Source organism: Erythrolamprus reginae, chromosome 1 (genome assembly GCF_031021105.1).
Source record: "Erythrolamprus reginae isolate rEryReg1 chromosome 1, rEryReg1.hap1, whole genome shotgun sequence".
NCBI lineage: Eukaryota > Metazoa > Chordata > Lepidosauria > Squamata > Dipsadidae > Erythrolamprus > Erythrolamprus reginae.
The window spans coordinates 83,810,771-83,831,833 of NC_091950.1; the positions used below are offsets into that span (position 1 = coordinate 83,810,771).

The window sequence follows — 21,063 nt, forward strand, 5'->3', positions numbered from 1 at the left end:
GGCTTTGCAACAAGACAAAAATATTCTGGAACAGACTTCAAAAATGGTTAGAGGAGATACTGGAAAATAAAATTGGAAGAAAATCCTAACTATTCTTACTGGGAATAAAAAGATACGGAAGATGTCTGCACATAACAACTGTGGCGAGATTAATTTTTGCACAACAATGGAAAGGTGAAAACATACCAACTGAAGATGAATTATTAGAAAAAAATATGATCTCTGCAGAAATGGATAAATTAACAAGGGAAATAAAAGATAACGATGAATCAGAATACTACCAAAGCTTGAATAAATTTTACTCTTAGTTAGAAAGTCAGAAAAAAACAAAAAATAAAGACAACCAATTAAATAGTCTAAACTTAAATAACAGGGTAAGAAAGGAAAAGAGGATCGGTTGAATATACAAGGGATACCAATGTAAGGCCTATGTAAAATAAAATATATATAGTATTAGAAATATTAAATGACGGTAATATAGAAATATCACCATAGAAAATAAGAAACAGGACTGCCACATATCATGTTTTATGTTTTCTTTATGTTTGTGTATGTTTATAATAAAATAATCTTTTGTATGAAAAAAAAGTTGTGGTTTGATGTTGCCTTATTTTACTTTTGTTTAGTCAAGTACATATTGGAGGTATGTAAAGATATAATAATAGGTATATACATGATACTAGTAAAAAGCAAAATAAGAAAAAACATTAGATATAATAATATTCATATACATGATACTAGTACAAAAATATAAAGATACATTAGGACAGGGGATGGAAGGCACGCTGGTGCACTTATGCCAAACCTTCCCCAACTTCTCTTCCCCTCTCCGCTTTCCTATTTACTTTTGTATTTTGTATAACCTAATAAAATGTTTTAAACGTCGATCTGAGCGTTGATTGATTTGGCTCCTCGAGGATCCAGCAAAAAAACAAAACGCTCAGCCCTCCATAAGCCACTACCGCGTTTCTAAGCGGAGCGCAACATTCGTTCCGTCGCTTACTTTATCCGTCAGAAACAATAGACTAACGTGATTGGGTAAAGGTGGTTAAGGTCGCGTGGGGGCGGGGCTCCACAAACGCCACGTGTTCGGCTTCCCCGCCTCTATTGCTCAGCATGCGACCCGGACCGTCTCGGAGATCGTTGCTTCGCTTTGCCTTAGCCCGGCCGAATGCAGAGCGCGCCTTCTTGGCTACGCTAGCCGACCTTGTCCTGGCGAGGAGCATGGAAGAGGAGCCGATCCCCGAGCCTCAAGAGCGGGAGAGCTCTCCTCCGGCGGCGAAGAAGCGGCGGCTGTTCAAGCGGCAGAAAAAGCGGCCGGGCCCACTCGAAGAGGGAGAGATGCGCTACGTCCCGCCGCCGAAGAAGCGGAATACGGGCGTCAGCTTCGGAGAGGCCCACTTCGCCGAAACGAGCTACTACTTTGAGGGCGGGCTTCGGAAGGTGCGCCCCTACTACTTCGACTACAATACTTACTGCAAGGGGCGCTGGGTGGGAAAGAAGCTCCTGGACGTCTTCCACTCGGAGTTCCGCGGTCGGCCCATCGAATACTACCTGGCCGCAGCCAAAGCCGGGCGCCTGCTTCTCAACAAACACCCCTTGAAAGACCTCAGCGTCGTACTCAAGGTGAGGCGTCAGGCCAAAGGCTGCATTGCTATTTTTCTCATCGTTCCCATCACCCATCTTCTCTCATTTAAGACTCTAACTTCTTGCTTGTATCCTTACGATTTATATTAATATTTTATTTATTTATTTATTTTGTCCAATACACAATAATACACAATGAAGCTTATAGAGGATATAGTAGAGGAGATATAGGAGAGACTATAGGACAGGGGACGGAAGGCACTCTAGTGCGCTTATGTACGCCCCTTATTGACCTCTTAGGAATCTGGAGAGGTCAACTGGATAGTCTAAGGGTAAAATGTTGGGGGTTAGGGGATGACACTACAGAGTCCTGTAATGAGTTCCATGCTTCAGCAACTCGATTACTAAAGTCGTATTTTTTACAGTTAAGTTTGGAGCGGTTAATATTGAGCTCGAATCTGTTGTGTGCTGTTGTGGATGAAGCTGAAGTAGTCTTTGATAGGCAGGACATTGCAGCATATGATCTTGTGGGCAATACTTAGATCATGTTTAAGGCGTCGTAGTTCTAAGCTTTCAAGATCCAGGATTGTAAGTCTAGTTTCGTAGGGAATTCTGTTTCGGGTAGAGGAGTGAAGGGCTCTTCTGGTGAAGTATCTTTGGACATTTTCTAGGGTGTTAATGTCCAAACAGATGAGCTGTATTCTAGGATGGGTCTGGCGAAAGTTTTGTAAACTCTGGTAAGTAGTGTGAGATTTCCAGAGCAGAAGCTACCTAGAATTAGATTAACAACTCTTAAGGCATTCTTGGCGATGTTTCTATCATTGTTTCTATGACAGTAAGTAGTTAAGTGCTGTGCTTCATGATTCTTCACAAATGATTTTTTTTTCTTTTATGTGCACTGAGAGCATATGCTGTTAGTACTATGTACATAACCGTTTGGGTTTGGCAATATATAAACAAGCTAACAATGAATTCTTGTATGTATTGAAGTACTATAGCTTTAAGAGTTAGTATTGGAGATTGCCATAAGAGGGAACCTGAAGCCTGATTCTTGCTCTCTGCCATTTCTCTGTTTGCTATTGCTGATTCATTTGTGACTGCTATAGTAAGAACAGTGTGTTCGATGATAGTTTATGTATTGTAAGCTGTAAGGCTTGTATTGTTAATGTATTGAGAGTTATTGATTGATTTGACTGTGTATGACTGGATTGTAACTTGATTAGGATATTTGCTAAAGTAAATACTATTTAATACGCTTTAATGTATCTGGTTAGTATGACTTGACCATTACTCATATCTCCTGAATATCTGCTAGGATTCCACGTTTCCTTTGCGCATGTGTATCCTTGATAACTCAGGGATCACTCTGCACACTCCTTAACATATGCACCAAAGACAAATTCCTTGTGTGTCCAATCCCACTTGGCCATCCCACTTGCCATCTCCTGCTTTGGATCTAACCCACACGTTTTGTGGGAGAATGCAGTCACGTAGAGAGAAAAGGCTAAGTCAGGCAGTGATGGTATAGCCATAGTCAGCTTTCTGACTTTAGAGTTCTCTCATTTCCCTCCCCCTTTTCAATATGAACATGCTTTTGCAAGTATCGTAAATTTATCTTTTTTAAACAAACACCTAACCTTATACAGTGGTACCTCTACTTACGAACTTAATTTGTTTGGTGAGCAGGTTCTTAAGTAGAAAAGTTTGTAAGAAGCAGCAATTTTTCCCAAAGGAATCAATGTAAAAACAAATAATGTGTGCAATTGGGGAAACCATAGGGAGGGTGGAGGCCCAGTTTCCTCCCAGGAGATTACTAGAGAGGCCCCATGGAAGCTTATCCCCGCCTTTTTTGCCCATGTTTCCTCTCAGGAGATTACTAGAGAGGCCCCACGGAGGCTTCTCACCACCTTTTCCAGTTACAGTTTCGGAGGCTTGTGTTTGTAAGTGGAAAATGGTTCCTGAGAAGAGGTAAAAAAAATCTTGAACTCCTGGTTTTTATCTAGAAAAGTTCGTAAGTAGAGGCGTTCGTAGGCAGAGGTATCACCGTAATTTTGCGGTAACAGATATTTGAAAGAAAGCACAGGTAGATACAGGTGAGGCAAAAGTGCCTCATCAGTGCTTCAGTGGGGTGGTTTGCACCACAGTGAGGCCCTAAACTATATTACAAATGTGTCATGGCTCATTCTGGGAGGACAGCTGCCACCAGCTATGCCACAAGCATCACTTTTTGCATCTCATACAGAGAACTGTGGCCTACAATCTGATGTTAGTTTATGTTTACCAGAATAAAAATCAGTGCCCCTTGATTGTTAAGAGTTCACTCTGAATGCAGGCATGGTAATTCGGATGGTTCCTTTGAAAAATGATATGGAAAACTGAGACCATAACTGTTGAAGCTAATTGTTCCAGAAAATTATCTGGCTAAACTAACATATAATAATTGCTTTTGTTTGCAGAATAATGACTTTCTAGAGAATACCATACATCGCCATGAACCTCCAGTTACAGCACAAACGATTGAGTTTATAGAGGATAATGATGAAGTTGTGGTTGTAGACAAGCCCTCATCTGTACCCGTTCACCCTTGTGGTGGATTTCGACACAACACTGTCATTTTCATTTTGGGCAAAGAGCATAATCTGAAAGAGTTACATACTGTTCATCGGCTTGATCGCCTGACATCAGGTGTCCTCATCTTTGCCAAGTCTGCAGAAGTATCCAAGAGAATTGATGAACAAGTTCGACAGCGGCAGGTAAAATTGCTTTTGTTGATATGTTGATGTTTGTAATATGCTTTTCCAGCAGCATCACTACAGATGCAGATTTAACCATCATCCTTAAGGGTGTAAGGTTAATGTGAGAAAGACTGACTGTATACTCAGTGAACTTGATAGCCTGAACTAAAATTCTTATAGGACTTCCCAGGCCAGAACTTTAACCACTGTATTTGATACATTATTTATTATTTATTTATTTATTAGATTTGTATGCCGCCCCTCTCCGTAGACTCGGGGCGGCTTACAGCAATGATAAAAACAATATATAATAACAAATCTAATAATTAGAATCTAAAATAACAATAATATATTTAAAAAGTCTAAAAAACAAGAAACCCCAATATATAAAAACATACATACAGTCATATCATGCACAAATAACTACATAGGCAGGGGGAGATGTTTCAGTTCCCCCACGCTTGACGGCAGAGGTGGGTTTTAAGGAGTTTACGAAAGGCAAGGAAGTGATCCTGTTTGGTATAGTGGTTGAGGCACCAGCCCCAAAACTGCAGACCGTGAATTCTAGTCCTGCCTTAGAACCAAACCAACTGGTTGACTTTGGACCAGTCATTCATTCTCCACTTTAGATAGCAGGCAATGGCAACTCAGTTTTGGAATTTTGCCAAGAAAATAGTACCACTCCAGGAAATTGCAAACAGTCAACACTGAATTGAGTGCACACACAGAAGGAAGGAGAGAGAGAGAGGAAAAAAAGAAAGAAAATCTGAAATGGTTAAGAACAATATCTGCATTGCATTCTTTGTTAGATGAGCTGTAAAGTTCTGGCAATTAAAATAATGTTTTCTTAGCTAATAAACAAATGAATATCAATTTCTGGCTTTTGAGGTGCTTTAAAACCAACTGAAGATGCTTCAAGCTTTCTCCCTGTCCACCTTAATGCTGATAACACTTTTAGCCTCAATACAGAACATGGTTAGTAGATTAACTAGATGTCAAATAATTTCTCCGTTGTAGATCCAGATGGCTCTGACTATTTTAGCCTTTAAGCACTTGGGCCAGGAGATTAGATTAGCCCCATTGATATGATTTTTATGATTCCCTAAGCAGCTATGGGTTATTATTTTTAATTGTTGTGCTTTAATTTTTGTATGCCATCCAGATTCACTGTTGTGGGATGGATGGCCATGTAAATTACTTACATGCATAAATAGCATTCTGAAATGCACATTCCTTCTATGTTCTAAGCCCTAATAGTTTTTTTTCCTTCCCCTTTCCCCAATTCTAATAGCTGGAGAAAGAGTATGTATGCCGTGTGGTTGGAGAGTTTCCTGAAAATGAAGTGATCTGTAAAGAACCTATCTTGTCTATGTCTTACAAAATGGGTTTGTGTCGAGTGGATCCCAAAGGCAAGCCATGTAAAACCGTCTTCCAGCGGCTTAGCTACAATGGCAAGACTAGTGTAGTAAAGTGCTTCCCGTACACCGGCCGTACCCATCAGATCCGTGTCCACCTACAATTTTTGGGACATCCTATCATCAATGATCCTATCTACAATAGTGAAATTTGGGGTCCCGAAAAGGGGAAGGGCGGCAGCATTAATAAAACTGATGATGAATTGCTTCAGTCATTGGCGGAAGAATATGTCTCAAAAGAGAGTCTGGGAATGTTGGACATTGTTGAGGAGGACCTGAAAGCAGTTTTAGCAGATAAAAAGCAGGAAACTCCAGATAATGGAGCTAAGTCTCTGCAGGTCACTAGTGCAATTGAACATTCTGACAACGTTGAAGAATCAGAAGGCAAAGAAAAGATACTTTCTCTGAATTCTGCCCCTCAAGCAAATGTGCATAAAACTGAAACGGGGGAAATGTGTTTAACTGAGTTCCACAATGAGATGGACCCGCTATGTGAAGAATGCAAAATGGTGAGGCCTGATCCCTCACCTGGAGAGTTAGTGATGTATCTCCATGCTTTACGCTATAAAGGAATGGAATTTGAATATTGTTCCAAAATGCCTGCTTGGGCCCAGGATGATTGGGAAGAGACTTGAATCTTTATTTTATAAAGTGAAGAGTGGGTGAGAAACTTTCTGCAAAAGGAACGGAAGTCAGTACAGTAGTACCTCTAGATACGAGCTGCTCTACATGCGAGTATTTCCAGATACGAGCTAGGAGGGGAGAGACATTTCTGTTCTACTCCCGAGCTGAAATTCGGGATACGAGCCAAGCGTCCACTAGGTGGCGCAAGAATCCTTGCTTTTGGTTAGAATCCTTGCTTTTGGTTATCTCGGAGGGGGAAAAGTTATTTGTTCCAGAATACGAGTTGCCTCGAGATACAAGCTCCCTTATGGAACGAATTATGCTCGTATCTAGGGGTACTACTGTATAGGTGAAGAAGCTGTTCCAAAGAATGCATTTTCTTTTTATTGCGAGAAAGTGAAGTAACTATTTGGAGAAGCAATATTTCTTACCAAGTAAGAATATACACGTAATCCTTGAGTTACAACAGTAATGGAACCTGCCCATTAAAGTACTGTTGGAATCGGGATAAATGAGCTCTATCCTTGCTCATCCCAATGCATTTGGGAAACTAAAGTGGGGCTCATTAGGTGTGCATGGGGTGCCTCAGGGATGACCCTGGAGGGATTAGTGCAGCCATGAGCCATGGTCCTTCCAAGGCCTCCCCCCACCTCTGAGATAACCCATTCTCCACTTCCCACCCTTGGGGTTCCCACAACCCATTGGACCTCTTCCAATGCCATACATCTCCGTATTCTGGTCTGTTTTATTGTGACTGCTACTCGGCTGTTCTGTTTCTTAATAGAGCTACATAGCCTCTCTAATAGATTAACTTAATAAAAGGGCTCATTAAACAGCTGCAATCATAGTTAACGTGTCTTATGGGGGAGCTTGTATTGCTTATTTCATTGCTTTTAAAAAGCTGTATAATAATAAAGCCGTTCCGGTTTCCTGGGAGCAATCATTGGTTCTAAAAATGTGATGGAACTCTGCTCTTTCCAATAAACACACTAAAAACATCTGTTGCTAATTACTTCTACGAAGTTGGTGTGATTTAAAATATCTGAAGCATGAGTTCTTTGTACGCGGGAAATGCCAGCCAGTTAATTGCCAATTTTGTTTAATACATTTTGAGCAACGGAATTTATTGGAGTATGCCAAAAGTTTGAAAAATGCACTCTGCTCTGCAGTCAAGAGGTGTAACTGCAGACCCTCACTTTGGCAGGAGGAATACAATGGGATATTTTCCACAATATTTTTCATAAGTGTTCTATATAGTGTGACCATTCCAACAGAAAAACAGGAATCCCATTAAGATTTCTATTTATACTAATGTCTGTGATCACTTTCATAAATAATAAGATGGCAAAAATGGAGTTCAGAAATGTCATTGATTTAGCTCAGTAAAATTGAAAGCATGCTGGAAATCTCTGGATGGCTAGTAACACCATTCAGCTCTGCAATTATGAAGGTAAGCATAGGGGGAAATACTGTATACACACATATACGCTTGTAATTTCTGACTCATGAACTTTACGAGAGAAAAATTAGGACTACTCAAGGAATTCAAGAGTAAGTCTCAGGCTGTCATAGGAGTATTACACATTTGCTCACATTATCTTACAAAATGAATACCTGTATTCTCAGAAAAGTATTGTTTGAAGAATTGACTATTTCTAAGTACAGTGTTCCCTCGATTTTCGCGGGTTTGAACTTCGCGAATAGCCTATACCACGGTTTTTCAAAAAATATTAATTAAAAAATATTTCGCGTTTTTTTCCTATACCACTGTTTTTCCCACCCGATGATGTCATATGTCATCGCCAAACTAATAATTTTTGCAAATAAATAAAAAAAATAATTATTGTTAATAATTATGTTTATAAATATCAGGATCACTAAGTGTCTTATTCAATGGTGAGTACCAGTAATAATGGTGAGTAAATGGTTGTTAAGGGAATGGGAAATGGTAATTTAGGGGTTTAAAGTGTTAATGGAAGGCTTGTGATACTGTCCATAGCCAAAAATGGTGTATTTACTTCTGCATCTCTACTTCGCGGAAATTCAACTTTCGCGGGTGGTCTTGGAACACATCCCCAGGGGAAATCGAGGCAACACTGTATATAATGCAGGTTAATAAGTGATACTGATAGAGCAGGGGGTCCTAACTCCCAGATGGTCGCCCATTACTGGGCTGTGAGATGGTCGGAACTGGGCTAGTGGGCGAGCATGTTCATACACACCACTTGCACAAGCAGCGGGTGAGTGTGTACTCCCATTTGCACATGCAACAGGCCTGCACATGCCAGCATCACAAAGAACAATCCCCCCCCCCTCAGTCCATAAAGCTAGAAAGGTTGGGGGAACTTGTACAAGTAGCTGAGTTTACAATGCCGAGGATACAACTCTGGTGAGCCGCCCCGAGTTCGGAGAAGAGCAGCATACAAATCTAATAAATAATAATAAATTTAATAGATCATTGAAAATAGTCTGGGGAAACAACTTTGGGAAATGAATATAAGATTGTGGTGTTTCCCAACTTCTGGGGGGTCCAGTAGGTTTGTGTTTTGCCCTCCCCAGGCTCCAAAGACTTCCCTGGAGCCAGGAGAGGGTAAAAACATCCTCCCCCATCCCCATGGAGGCTCTCTGGAAACCCAAAATGCCCTCCCACAGCCTCTATGCAACTGGTCAGCAAACACATGCATATTGGAGCTGAGTTAGGGCAACGGGTCACATGCCAGCAGATATGGCTCCTCATGCCATAGGCTCGCCATCACTGATCTAGAAGTTTGTTGATTCCAAGGCAGTAGTAATAATAATAATTAGTAGTATTATGAGTATTATTATTATTATCATCATAGAAACATAGAAGTCTGACGGCAGAAAAAGACCTCATGGTCCATCTAATCTGCCCTTATACTATTTCCTGTATTTTATCTTACAATGGATATATGTTTATCCCAGGCATGTTTAAATTCGGTTACTGTGGATTTACCAACCACGTCTGCTGGAAGTTTGTTCCAAGGATCTACTACTCTTTCAGTAAAATAATATTTTCTCATGTTGCCTTTGATCTTTCCCCCAACTAACTTCAGATTGTGTCCCCTTCTTGTGTTCACTTTCCTATTAAAAACACTTCCCTCCTGGACCTTATTTAACCCTTTAACATATTTAAATGTTTCGATCATGTCCCCCCTTTTCCTTCTGTCTTCCAGACTATACAGATTGAGTTCATTAAGTCTTTCCTGATACGTTTTATACTTAAGACCTTCCACCATTCTTGTAGCCCGTCTTTGGACCCGTTCAATTTTGTCAATATCTTTTTGTAGGTGAGGTCTCCAGAACTGAACACAGTACTCCAAATGTGGTCTCACCAGCGCTCTATATAAGGGGATCACAATCTCCCTCTTCCTGCTTGTTATACCTCTAGCTATGCAGCCAAGCATCCTACTTGCTTTTCCTACCGCCCGACCACACTGCTCACCCATTTTGAGACTGTCAGAAATCACTACCCCTAAATCCTTCTCTTCTGAAGTTTTTGCTAACACAGAACTGCCAATGCAGTACTCAGATTGAGGATTCCTTTTCCCCAAGTGCATTATTTTACATTTGGAAACATTAAACTGCAGTTCCCATTGCTTTGACCATTTATCTAGTAAAGCTGAATCATTTACCATATTACAGACCCCTCCAGGAATATCAACCCTATTGCACATTTTAGAGTCATCGGCAAATAGGCAAACCTTCCCTACCAGACCTTCCCCTATGTCACTCACAAACATATTAAAAAGAATAGGACCCAGAACAGACCCTTGTGGCACACCGCTTGTAACCTGTCTCTGCTCAGAATACTCACCATTAACAATAACTCTGATGTCTATGCTTCAGCCAGCTTGAAATCCACTGAACTATCCAGGGATTATGTCCAATCTTCACTAATTTATCTATCAGCTCTTTATGTGGAACTGTATCAAAGGCTTTGCTGAAGTCCAGATAGGCAATATCCATGGCACCACCTTGATCCAACACCTTTGTGACATAGTCAAAGAAATCAATGAGATTAGTCTGACATGATTTGCCTTCAGTAAAGCCATGTTGATTTGGGTCCAATAAGTTATTGTTTTTTAGGTGCTGGTTTATCCTCTTTTTGAGTAGTCTCCATCATTTTAACTACAACTGATGTCAAGCTAACTGGCCTGTAGTTACCAGCTTCTTCTCTACTGCCCTTCTTGTGGATAGGCACAACACTGGCCATTCTCCAATCCTCAGGAACATCTGTTAACAGGGATTGGTTAAACAAATCAGTCAGCGGGGTAGCAATGACAGATCTGAGTTCTTTAAGAACTCTGGGGTGGATGCCATCTGGACCCATTGCCTTATTTATCTTTAATCGTTCAAGTTCTTCTAAGACATCGGCTTCTAAGATCACTGGAGCTGAATCCGTACAGCTGGAAGCAATGCTATATCCCTCTATAGTATTATTTTGTAAGGTGTCTTGAGAAAACTGAACAGAAGTAGCTATTGAAATGGTCAGCGATTTCCTTATTCCCATCAATGCATGTATTATTCCCGGTACTAAGCTTTGTGATGCTGCAGTTTTTCTTCTTCCTATCACTAATATATCTGAAGAAGGTTTTATCCCCCTTCTTTACAGATTTTGCAATTTCTTCCTCTTTTGAGGCTTTAGCAGCATATATTATCTGTTTCGCCTCCTTCTGTCTCATTTTATACACCTCTCTATCTGATCTGCTATACTTCCAGACTCTTTATACCTCCTATAGGCAGCCTCTTTTTCATTGACTATAGCCCTTACATCATTGCTAAACCATAGTGGTTTCTTCTTCCTTTTACCTTTAGTTATTTGCTTTACATAAAGTCTTGTGGCTTTTAAGATGGCCTTTTTTAATACAGTCCACTGGGTGCTCGCTCCTGCCATTTTATCCCTCCCCTTTAATTCATTATTTAAATATTCCCCCATTGCATTAAAATTTGTTTTTCTGAAATCCAATACTTTGGTTGCAGTATAGGATTGCTCACAATCAGTTTTTACATCAAACCACAAACATAGATGGTCACTGCAACCTAAATTTTCTCCCACCTTGACCTCTGAAACCCAATTCCCATTTGTAAAAACTAAATCTAGAATATTCTCCCCTCTAGTTGGTGTCTTAACTAGTACAGTTCCTCATGTTGTGGTGACCCCCAACCATAAGTCTAGCGCCTATTTTCCCAACAGAGCTTTAAGCTGATTGGCAAGATAGTCAGAGTATCCCCATTGTAAACATCTGATTGGTCGGATTGTAAAAATATGTTCCAAGGCGCCAGAATAGAAGCTTTAGTTCCTAATACCATGGCAAATTTGTATTTTCCCCATGGTCTTAGGCAGAGGTCTCCAAACTTGGCAACTTTAAGACTTGTGGACTTCAATTCCCAGAATTCTCCAGCCAGCTAAGCTGGCTGGAGAATTCTGGGAATTGAAGTCCACAAGTCTTAAAGCTGCCAAGTTTGGGGACCCTTGGTCTTAGGTGACCCCTGTGAAACGGTCATTCGACCCCCAAAAGGGTCCCGACCCCCAGGTTGAGAACCACTGAGCCAGGATGTTGAGCAAGTATTTTCATAATAATAATAATAATAATAATAATAATAATAATAATAATAATAATAATAATAGAAAACAATTTGAAAACCATCAGAATTGACAAAATCTCCATCTGTCAATTGCAAAAGGCTGCTTTACTGGGATGGGCAGATATAATTTGCTGCTACATCACACAGTCCTAGGTGCTTGGGAAGCGTCCGACTGGTGATGAAATACAAAACCCAGCATAGTGATCTCGTTTGCTGTGTTGTGTTGACATAATAATAATAATAATAATAATAATAATAACAACAACAATAATATCACAACATAAACTATGCTAGCCTAATTTAAACTGATTAAGATGTCAAGCGTGTAGAATGAGCTGTATTTTAAAACTTAAAATAAACCAAAAATCTACCAGCAAGAGCTATCTCGAAAGAGGAATCCAAAACTCATGGAAACTCTCAGAGCTGAAATAATTCTAAGAAGTGATTTGAGAGGTTCTATGGAGATGTTTATTCTAAGATGAAATGTGTACTGTTTAGAAGTTGATGTATGTGACTTGTAAACTTCCCAGGGTTGTTTTAAGAGTTGGATAAATCAATTGGCTATATTCTAAAAATAAGGAGTTTATTGATGTGTATGAAAGATGAAATGTGTACACTCTCAATCTTTGAAATGACTGTTGTCATGGAAAAATTGAATAACTAGTCCAGCTTTTCCTAGGGGAAAAAAATGAATAAATGCCTGATTTTCAGTATTCACTTTTCATGTACAATTTATTTCTTTTGGTGAGGGTTACTTGTAGCGTTCGTTTTTGTTAATTGTACAGTAACAGGAATTAATTCAAATACGTGACAGCACGATATGTTGTTTTTCTAAAAGCATATACAGTACAGTATATATACAGTATACAGTATATAATATATATGAGATATTTTATAAAAGCTGGTGAAGTAAAAACAAACACAACGACGAGGATGGGATTCGAACCCACGCGTGCAGAGCACAATGGATTAGCAGTCCATCGCCTTAACCACTCGGCCACCTCGTCGCGGAAGCCTAGCCTCTCTCCAACCTTATAAGAAACGATTCCTACCGATGACTGCCTCCTATTCATCGTTTGTTCTGTTGGTTTTTGCTACCAAGCGGCGGCAACTCGACAGATAGCGTTTCGTGCCGAGACCCGACAAACCGTCAGAATTCTAAAAAGTATTTTGCTAAGATTTTTGCCATTCCTCCTTCTCTCCCTCCCCTCAACAACACCCCCCCCCCCCCACATTAGTTCGGCTTAGAACGCTGGTGGCCACACGGGGGTGGAGCACGACAGAGAAGAAGCCGCCATGATGGAAAAGAGCCTGCAGGCTCATTCGAGGCGACGGCGCATGCGTGAAGCCAGGCGGTTGGTTTAAATCCGACGGCGGTTGGCGGCCTCGGTGCTTTTTTCAAGCTCAGGCAACGACGGCTGGGAAAGTCAACCAAGCCTGACAACGGGAAAAAGGGACCCGCGGTGGAAGGAAGTCTCGGTGTTTGGCCTAAGGAAACCGGTGTATGGTCGGTCGGGGGCGAGTTTACGATTTAGGTGAGGCTGGTTTTCCTCGAAGGCTCGTCTGAGCGAACCCTTCGTTTTCCCGACTCTTCCCCCCCCCCTCCGACCGCGCCCCCAACCCCCCTTTCCTCAGGACTAAGCCGTGGAAGGCAGCCGAAAATCCGCCTCGGCTGACTCCATTTTCTTAAGAGCTTCCGAACCAGGCCACCCCCTCAATCTTTCCCTCCCCTTTTTCTGTCAAAGGTTTCCTCTCCTCAACTGCCCCGCGGCCCACCCAACTTACAACCAGGAGCAGTAACTCCTGGTTGTAAGTTGGGAGTAAAGAAGAAGAGAGCTTTACTTCAGCCCGAGCGAGAACCCTCGCCTTCATTTAGAGAGGGTTTGACCGTAGTTGAGTTTCTGCGGTCTTATCCTCCGGCCATACCCTGCGTTTCTTCGCGGGACTATTTATTTATTTATTTATTTAATTTATTAGATTTGTATGCCGCCCCTCTCCGTAGACTCGGGGCGGCTAACAACAATAATAAAACAGCATATGACAAATCTAATATTTAAAATAACTAAAAACCCTTATTAAAAACCAAACATACACACAACCATACCATGCATAAATTGTATAGGCATAGGGCGAAAGGAGTATCTCAATTCCCCCATGCCTGACCACAGGGGTGGGTTTTAAGGAGCTTACAAAAGGAGGGTGGGAGCAATTCTGATCTCCCGGGGGAGCTGGTTCCAGAGGGTCGGGGCCGCCGCAGAAAAGGCTCTTCCCCTGGGCCCTGCCAAATGATATTGTTTAGTTGACGGCACCCGGAGAAGGCCTACTCTGTGGGACCTAACTGGTCGCTGGGATTCGTGCAGCAGGAGGCGGTCCCGGAGATATCCTTGCCATCGATTGATTGATTGGATTTGTATGCCGCCCCTCTCCGAGGACTCAGGGCGGCTCACAACATAGCAAGCAACATGCAGTGTACAAATCTAAAAATCCAATTAATTTTACTAGACAAACTTTAAAACTCTATTAACATTTACAGTCATTCATTCCCATTCACATTGCAAAACATACTACAGTACGTTTGTTGAACAGGGGAAGAAGGGTCTAATGGCCCCAATCCTGACGGCACAGATAGGTCTTTAAGCTTTTACAGGTGAGAAGGGTGGGGGCAGTACGAATCTCTGGGGGAGCTGATTCCAGAGGGCTGGGGCCTCCACAGAGGAGGCTCTTCCCCTAGGTCCCGCCAAACGACATTGTCTAGTTCAGTGATGGCGAACCTATGGCATGACTGCTACAGGTGGCACATGGAGCCATATCTCCTGGCACGTGAGCCATTGCCCTAGCAATGTGCATGTCTGTGCTGGCCAGCTGATTTTTGGCTCACACAGAGGCTCTGGGAGGGCGTTTTTGGCTTCCAGACAGCCTCTGGTGGGGGACGGGAGGGCATTTTACCCTTCCCCAGCTCCAGGGAAGCTCACGCATGTGCGATAGCACTCACACACACTTTTTCGGCACCCAAGGGAAAAAAGGATCACCATCACTGGTCTAGTTGATGGGACCTGGAGAAGGCTGACTTTGTGGGACCTAACTGGTCGCTGGGAATCCGCGACATCCCCCCACCCCCCTCTTATGCCAGGTATAAAATGGCACGTGTGGTTATTTTACTGTGGGTTTTAAACAGTTTTTATATTGGTTTTTTAGTCTATGTATGGAGGAGTCTATCCTCCATACTAACCTACCCCGGCTTCATATGATCTGGGCCCACAGGGGTAGGCAAACTTGATTCTTCTATGACATGTGGACTTCAACTCCCAGAATTCCTGAACTAGGATGATTGGCTCAGGAATTCTGGGAAATGAAGTCCACAAGTCATAGAAGAGCCCACTTTGCCTACCCCTGCATCTGGGGAGTCCAGAGCGTGATACCGTGGTCTTTGGAGATTGAAGGACACCAGTGAGATTGTTTATTATTAATATTGTATGTCTTGTTTTTTTAAAAATTATTTGTTTGTCAAACATGTACAAGAAGGGGATGGTAGACAAAATGATGCGCTTATGCACGACCCTTACAGACCTCTTTGAAAAGGGGAGAGGTCTACTGTAGACAATCTAAGGTTAAAGATTTTGGGGGTTGGCTGGGGAAGAAACCAGAGTCAGGTAGTGCATTCCAGGCATTAATCTATTGCTGAAGTCGTATTTTCTGCAGTCGAGTTTGGAGCTGTTTATACAGTATTTAGTTTGAATCTGTTATGTGCTCGTGAATTGTTGCAGTTGAAAGTGAAGTAGTCATTAACAAGAAGGACATTTTGGTATATGATTTTATGAACTACAGTACATTTAGATCAGTTCGGAGGCAACGTAGTTGTAAATTGTCTAATCGCAGGTATTTCAAGTCTGGTGGAGTAAGGTATTTTGTTGCAAGCGGAGGAGTGAAGGACTCTTCTTGTGAAATATTTCTGGACTCTCGATTGTATTAATGTCACATGCAATGCGGGTTCCAGACCGGTGAACAGTATTCTAGAATTGGTCCGACAAATGTTTTGTATGCCCTGGATAGCAATTCAATGTTGCCAGAGAAGAAGCTACGTAAGATTAGATTTTTTTTGTTTTGGTTGTGAGCCACCAAGAGTTTTTGGGGAGTTGGGTGGCATGCAAATTTAAATAAATAAATAAATAAGTAAATTAGTTAATTAGTTCCCTGGCAAACCAAGGCAGAAATGCCGAAGAGTCTGTTTTATCCTGTATTCAAAAGGTTTCCCCAAACAGCCCTTGGCCCATCCAAAGTAGGAGAAGCAGATGTACTTGGTGGTCCTCCTTTTGGGGAAGGACACTGCGCTCCAGATGGAGCTGCGCTTCCAGATTTGCAAAATGAAACATCTCCTACGTCTTATTTTCAGGGGATGCCTTATATTAGGCAATTCTACAAAACCTCTCCCATGTCTTACTTTCGGGGGTGACTTATTTTCGGGGAAACAGGGTATCATCGGCTGCAGGGATTCACATAGAAACTGTGGCAAGAAAGGTCGTAAAATGGGGCACAACTCACTTAACAAATGTCTCACTTGACAACAGGTTTGGGGCTCAATTGTGGTCATAAGCCGAGGACTACCTCTACTGTATAAATACATGCTTGATTAACTTTGGTGCTCTGTGTTCAAGGCAGTAAAGCTTATTTGCTAAAATTCAATTCCAGTAATTCAGTAATTTCAGTTTTTTAGTTTTTTTCTCTCAGGGTGCTGTTTGTTAGGTCACTGACAGCCAAAAATATTTTCTCATTTACCTTGTATTATACAAGGTGCATTTATATTGTTTCCAGCTTTGAAAAAGGTAGCTTGAGCTTTTCCATTGTATTTTGATTTAATTAATGTCCCATTGTGTTTTGACTAATACTGCAGACACCAGAGGCTTCCAAAATGGACAGGACGTATGCTGAGATGAATGAGGAGAAGTAAGTTGAGCTTCTAGTAGAGGCCTTTTCTCTGATGAGTTTTTCTTACTCTATGTAGGGGGTGGACAAAGAAATGAAAACACCTTGAAAAATCATTAAAATATCTTTTAATATGGTGTTGGTCCACCTTTTGTGGCAAATACAGGCTCAATTCTCCGAGGTATTGATTCATATAAATTGTGAATTGTTTCCAAAGGAATTTTAGCCCATTCTTCAGTTAAAGCACCCACCAGTTCTTTAAAATTGACCATAAATGCTTAATAATGTTGAGATCTGGTGATCGTTGTGGCCAGATGATATGCTTAACTTCATTAGAATGTTCCTCGTGCCATTCTTTAACAATTCTTGCTCTATAGATTGGTGCATTATCATCTTGAAAGATGGCATCCCCCTCTGGAAACAGTTATTGAACCATAGGATGAATTTGGCCGGCCAAAATTCCTAAATAGTGATGGCTGTTAATTCTTCCATGAAGGGAAATCATTGGCCTGGCGGATTTCTAAGAAATAGCACCCCAGATCATCACTGAACCCCCACCATGTTTGACGGTTGGGAGAAGGCAGTCTGGATGAAATGATTCTTTTGGCTGTCTCCAAACGTAAACATGACCAGAGGTTGGAAAAAGGGTAAATGACGATTCATCAGAGAAAATTACATTTTGCCACTGCTCGAGGGATCAGTTCTGGTGGTTTCTACACCACTCTAAACGTTTTGAAACATTTGTCGTTGAAAGCAGAGGTTTTCTAATTGCAGCTCTTCCGTGGAATCCAGATTTGTGAAGCTCCCTTCGAACAGTTTTTGGAGAAACTGGGTTCTGTCCGTGTCTATTGAGCTCTGCAGTGATTTTAGGAGCTGCGGTCTTGCGATCCACTCTAACAATTCGCTTTAGAGTAGTCCGATGGTCTTTTCTCAGACAACTTCGACTTTCGACCAGACCTGTGCTTGACTGAGGATGTTTTCCCTTCTCTTTCAAAAGCAGCCATTACTTTTGAGACATTGCTTCTTGAAACGCCAAACATTCGGGCACTTTCTGTTACACTAGCTAGCGCCTGCCATTCAAGCACCAACAATTTGGCCTCTTTGAAAGTCTGAGAGGTCTGCCATTTCTAGAAGGTTATAATCAATTTCTTTAAATTTCTGTAAAAAAAAAAAGGTAGTTTAAAAAACATATCAAGTAACCGAATTTTAAAAAACATTTAAATATGTCAAGTTTTGATTGATTTGAACATGTTCAAACATGATGCCAAAAAGTCAAGTGTTTCCAATTTTTTGTCCACCCCGTCGTTCATAATAATGTGGTTATAGCTCTTTCTTAATTTTTAAATGCTGTTTTTATTTTATCTTTTGAAATAGTAACTATTTTTATGTTATAAGTTTATACATGTATTCCTAAACATTCTGTTGGTAATAATGAATATTAGCTTTCATTGTTTTTTCCCCCCATCATTTTAGAGACTTTACAAATGGCACAAATAAAAGAAGAATTTCATCAGTATGTATAATTTACTGGTATATTTTCCTTGTGCAAGAAAAAAATGTTATTTTATAATAAGTGATATAAAAAAGTATTACATTATAACATGAACAATTTATTGAAAAGATATTGAGATTGAGATTGATATTAGTATTTATATTATTACCTAAGTCTAGTTAAGGCACCAAACTAAAAAGCAGGAGACCATGAGTTCACGTCCTGCCTTAGACATGAAAAACAGGCTTGGTGACTTTGGGCCAGTCACTCATTCTCAATCCAATCCACCTCACAGGGTTGTTGTGGGGAAAATAGGAGGAAGGCATATTGGATATATTTGCCACCTTGAGTTACTTGTAAAAATAATAAAAGCTGTGTGTGTGTGTGTGTGTGTGTGTGCATTAGCATGTATTATTTGGATGTTAGCTGAAATATTCCGTTTATTATAAGCTTACTAGTAAGATGTGAATTAGTATTTTGTTTTTTGGTATATCTATAAGACATGACATTCAGGACATTTCTAAAATAGTTGAAGCATATTAGAATCCATTTTGAATCCACTCTTTGAAATTTTCCAAAATGGCTTGCTATTTTGATGACAATAATTGGACTATTTAAGACATATCCTGCTGGTAAATGCATTCTTGGAACAGAGAGGCCAAATAATAGAGATAAGCTATAGTTCTATACTATATGTTAAAATCAATGTACCTATCATGAAAACAACTGCTTCCTTCAGAAATTAACTTGGCAATGTGAACATTATTTTCTGAACTATATCTTCTTTTTAGATTTTAAAAATTCCCCGATCACCTCTTTGTGAGTTAGGCACAGGAAATGAATTTACTCAGGTAAGCACTAGCATTTCTTGGTTGGAAGAGTCTTATTTTTGAAAAACCATATTTTATAGGTGTTCTTCCTGGCTACTACTACTAGCCACCCACAAGCACAGAAATAAGTCAAACACAGGACAGGAGAGCATAAACCAAGAAAGTCTTTTATATACAAAAGCTAAACACCTGTTTGAATGCAAGACCAATACTGATTTACAAGTCCAGAAGGTCAGGGTTACTCATTCAAAAGTCCACCTGATACGTTTAGGCTTCTGCCAGAACAATTGGTGATTTATGAGTTCATAAAGTCAGAATTCCACACTCAAATCCGCACAGCCTTTCCTGCTTGAGTGTCAGAGAGTTCACAGAAATCCAAACCAAAATGCAACCACGCTGCAACAATCTTCTTTCTTCCAAATGCCAACAATAAACACCCACGCTAAGCACTCCAACCCTCCCTTTTTTATCAGGGTTTCAGCAGTGTCATTAATACTTAACAGCTGTGCTCTATTATTTGTTTCTACGCTTGCGCAGCTGCTCCTGCCTTCCCAAGGTCCTCCTCACACAGGGATTCACGATAGGATTATTCATGACGTCTTCCCCTTCTGAGTCCGAGGACCATTTAGCTGGTGGGCTGGCTGAACCCATTCCCCTGTCTATCTCTTCCTTCTCACTGCCTTCCTCTGCCTGTGATTCTGCTTTGCTATCTGAGGCATCTGGCTGCAACCAGACTGGTCTTCTGTAAACAGATGACTCCCACTGTTCTACATCAAAATCCCCAGCTACAGGAGCTAGCTTGAAGCCAACCACAGCAATAGGTTATAGTAATTACAAAAGAAAATAATGTGACAAGTTTATGTGGGAAAAATTCAACTGAAGATAATGAGATACACTTCCAGGGAAGTTTATTTAGGATGAAGCTACAATGTTAGGCGAATATTGTACAATGTTATTCCATAATATAACTTGAATTTTATTCTACCAGCCATCATGGTCCTTAAGCACACACCTTGATTGCAATTATTTTTAAAACTCTGTTCTAGTGCTATAGAAAATTCATTTTTTTCTCTGGAAAAAATGCCAAACAGGAAGAGCATATACGGTAATTTTTTTTTGCTTATTTCAGACTCCAATCACAACTAGAACACAGTGAACCATTTCCAGATTTGGAAGATGTGCTTCTAGAAAACTAAAGGCCACTCCCAGAATAGTCAGAAACATTGTGTTTTTCCCACTCCTGATGAACTGTACTGCAAACAGCACATTTACATGCCAAGAAAATTTTAAAATACTGTACATTGCTTATCAGACCCCTTGCTTGAGAATGAATTCTAGTAGTGTGGAATTGTGCTGCACAGGCCATTTACATGCCAAGACCAAGAGGAAATCTTACATATGATTAAATATTACAGATATACCCATCCTTTAAAGTATGCTTAGATATAGACAGCAAGTTATATGTCTTGTTACTCATTTCGGATTTCTTGCCTTTGAATTTAATTTGTGGTGCATATATAGGAATATAATATGGAGAAACATCAGAAAAAATCCAGACGGGTGAGTTTTGCAGAGAAGATAAGGTGAGTTTATTGAAAAAGCATTTCAATATATTTTATTTATTTATTTCATTTATTATTTAGATTTGTATGCCTCCCCTCTCCGCAGATAGCAGCTACATAATATTCTTCAAGAAGTTGTACTGAAATCTTTCAATTATTTTAAATATAAATATTGCTTAATTTAGTACAAAAAAAGAAAAGGAATCCTAAAGAAGAATCTCTTAAGTACTAAAGAAGAATAAGTTGTCTTCATTTACAGATATTTAATATGTAGTTGAATTGCTAACATTT

General features: G+C 40.5%; 2 protein-coding genes and 1 non-coding gene across 4 annotated transcripts in view; 2 read left to right on the forward strand and 1 right to left on the reverse strand.

The window, feature by feature from the left end:
• The first annotated feature begins 1,029 nt into the window (after window positions 1-1,029).
• Window positions 1,030-7,359, forward strand: RPUSD2 (RNA pseudouridine synthase domain containing 2). Its single transcript, XM_070734276.1, has 3 exons — window positions 1,030-1,626; window positions 4,044-4,340; window positions 5,614-7,359. Exons 1-3 carry the CDS (start codon window positions 1,117-1,119, stop codon window positions 6,370-6,372), a joined length of 1,566 nt encoding a protein of 521 aa, XP_070590377.1. The 5' UTR covers window positions 1,030-1,116; the 3' UTR covers window positions 6,373-7,359.
• Window positions 7,360-12,893: 5,534 nt separating this feature from the next.
• TRNAS-GCU (transfer RNA serine (anticodon GCU)) lies at window positions 12,894-12,975 on the reverse strand. The gene has a single exon. It is a non-coding gene; the product is annotated as a tRNA-Ser (tRNA).
• Window positions 12,976-13,235: 260 nt separating this feature from the next.
• Window positions 13,236-21,063, forward strand: part of KNL1 (kinetochore scaffold 1) — a 41,758-nt gene continuing 33,930 nt past the window's right edge. The window contains exons 1-5 of one of the 2 annotated variants that reach the window (XM_070756865.1): window positions 13,236-13,503; window positions 16,857-16,909; window positions 18,362-18,401; window positions 19,172-19,231; window positions 20,732-20,793. In XM_070756865.1, coding sequence (XP_070612966.1) covers window positions 16,875-16,909; window positions 18,362-18,401; window positions 19,172-19,231; window positions 20,732-20,793 — 197 coding nt within the window. In that variant the 5' untranslated portion in view covers window positions 13,236-13,503; window positions 16,857-16,874. The remainder of the gene's footprint in view (window positions 13,504-16,856; window positions 16,910-18,361; window positions 18,402-19,171; window positions 19,232-20,731; window positions 20,794-21,063) is intronic. The other variant, XM_070756874.1, reaches the window with a different exon arrangement.

Coding starts and splice junctions, on each gene's coding strand:
- RPUSD2 (XM_070734276.1), top strand. CDS start 1,117: ATGCGACCCGGACCGTCTCGGAGATCGTTGCTTCGCTTTGCCTTAGCC. Junction 1,627..4,043: donor ACCTCAGCGTCGTACTCAAG/GTGAGGCGTCAG, acceptor TTTTGTTTGCAG/AATAATGACTTTCTAGAGAA. Junction 4,341..5,613: donor AACAAGTTCGACAGCGGCAG/GTAAAATTGCTT, acceptor CAATTCTAATAG/CTGGAGAAAGAGTATGTATG.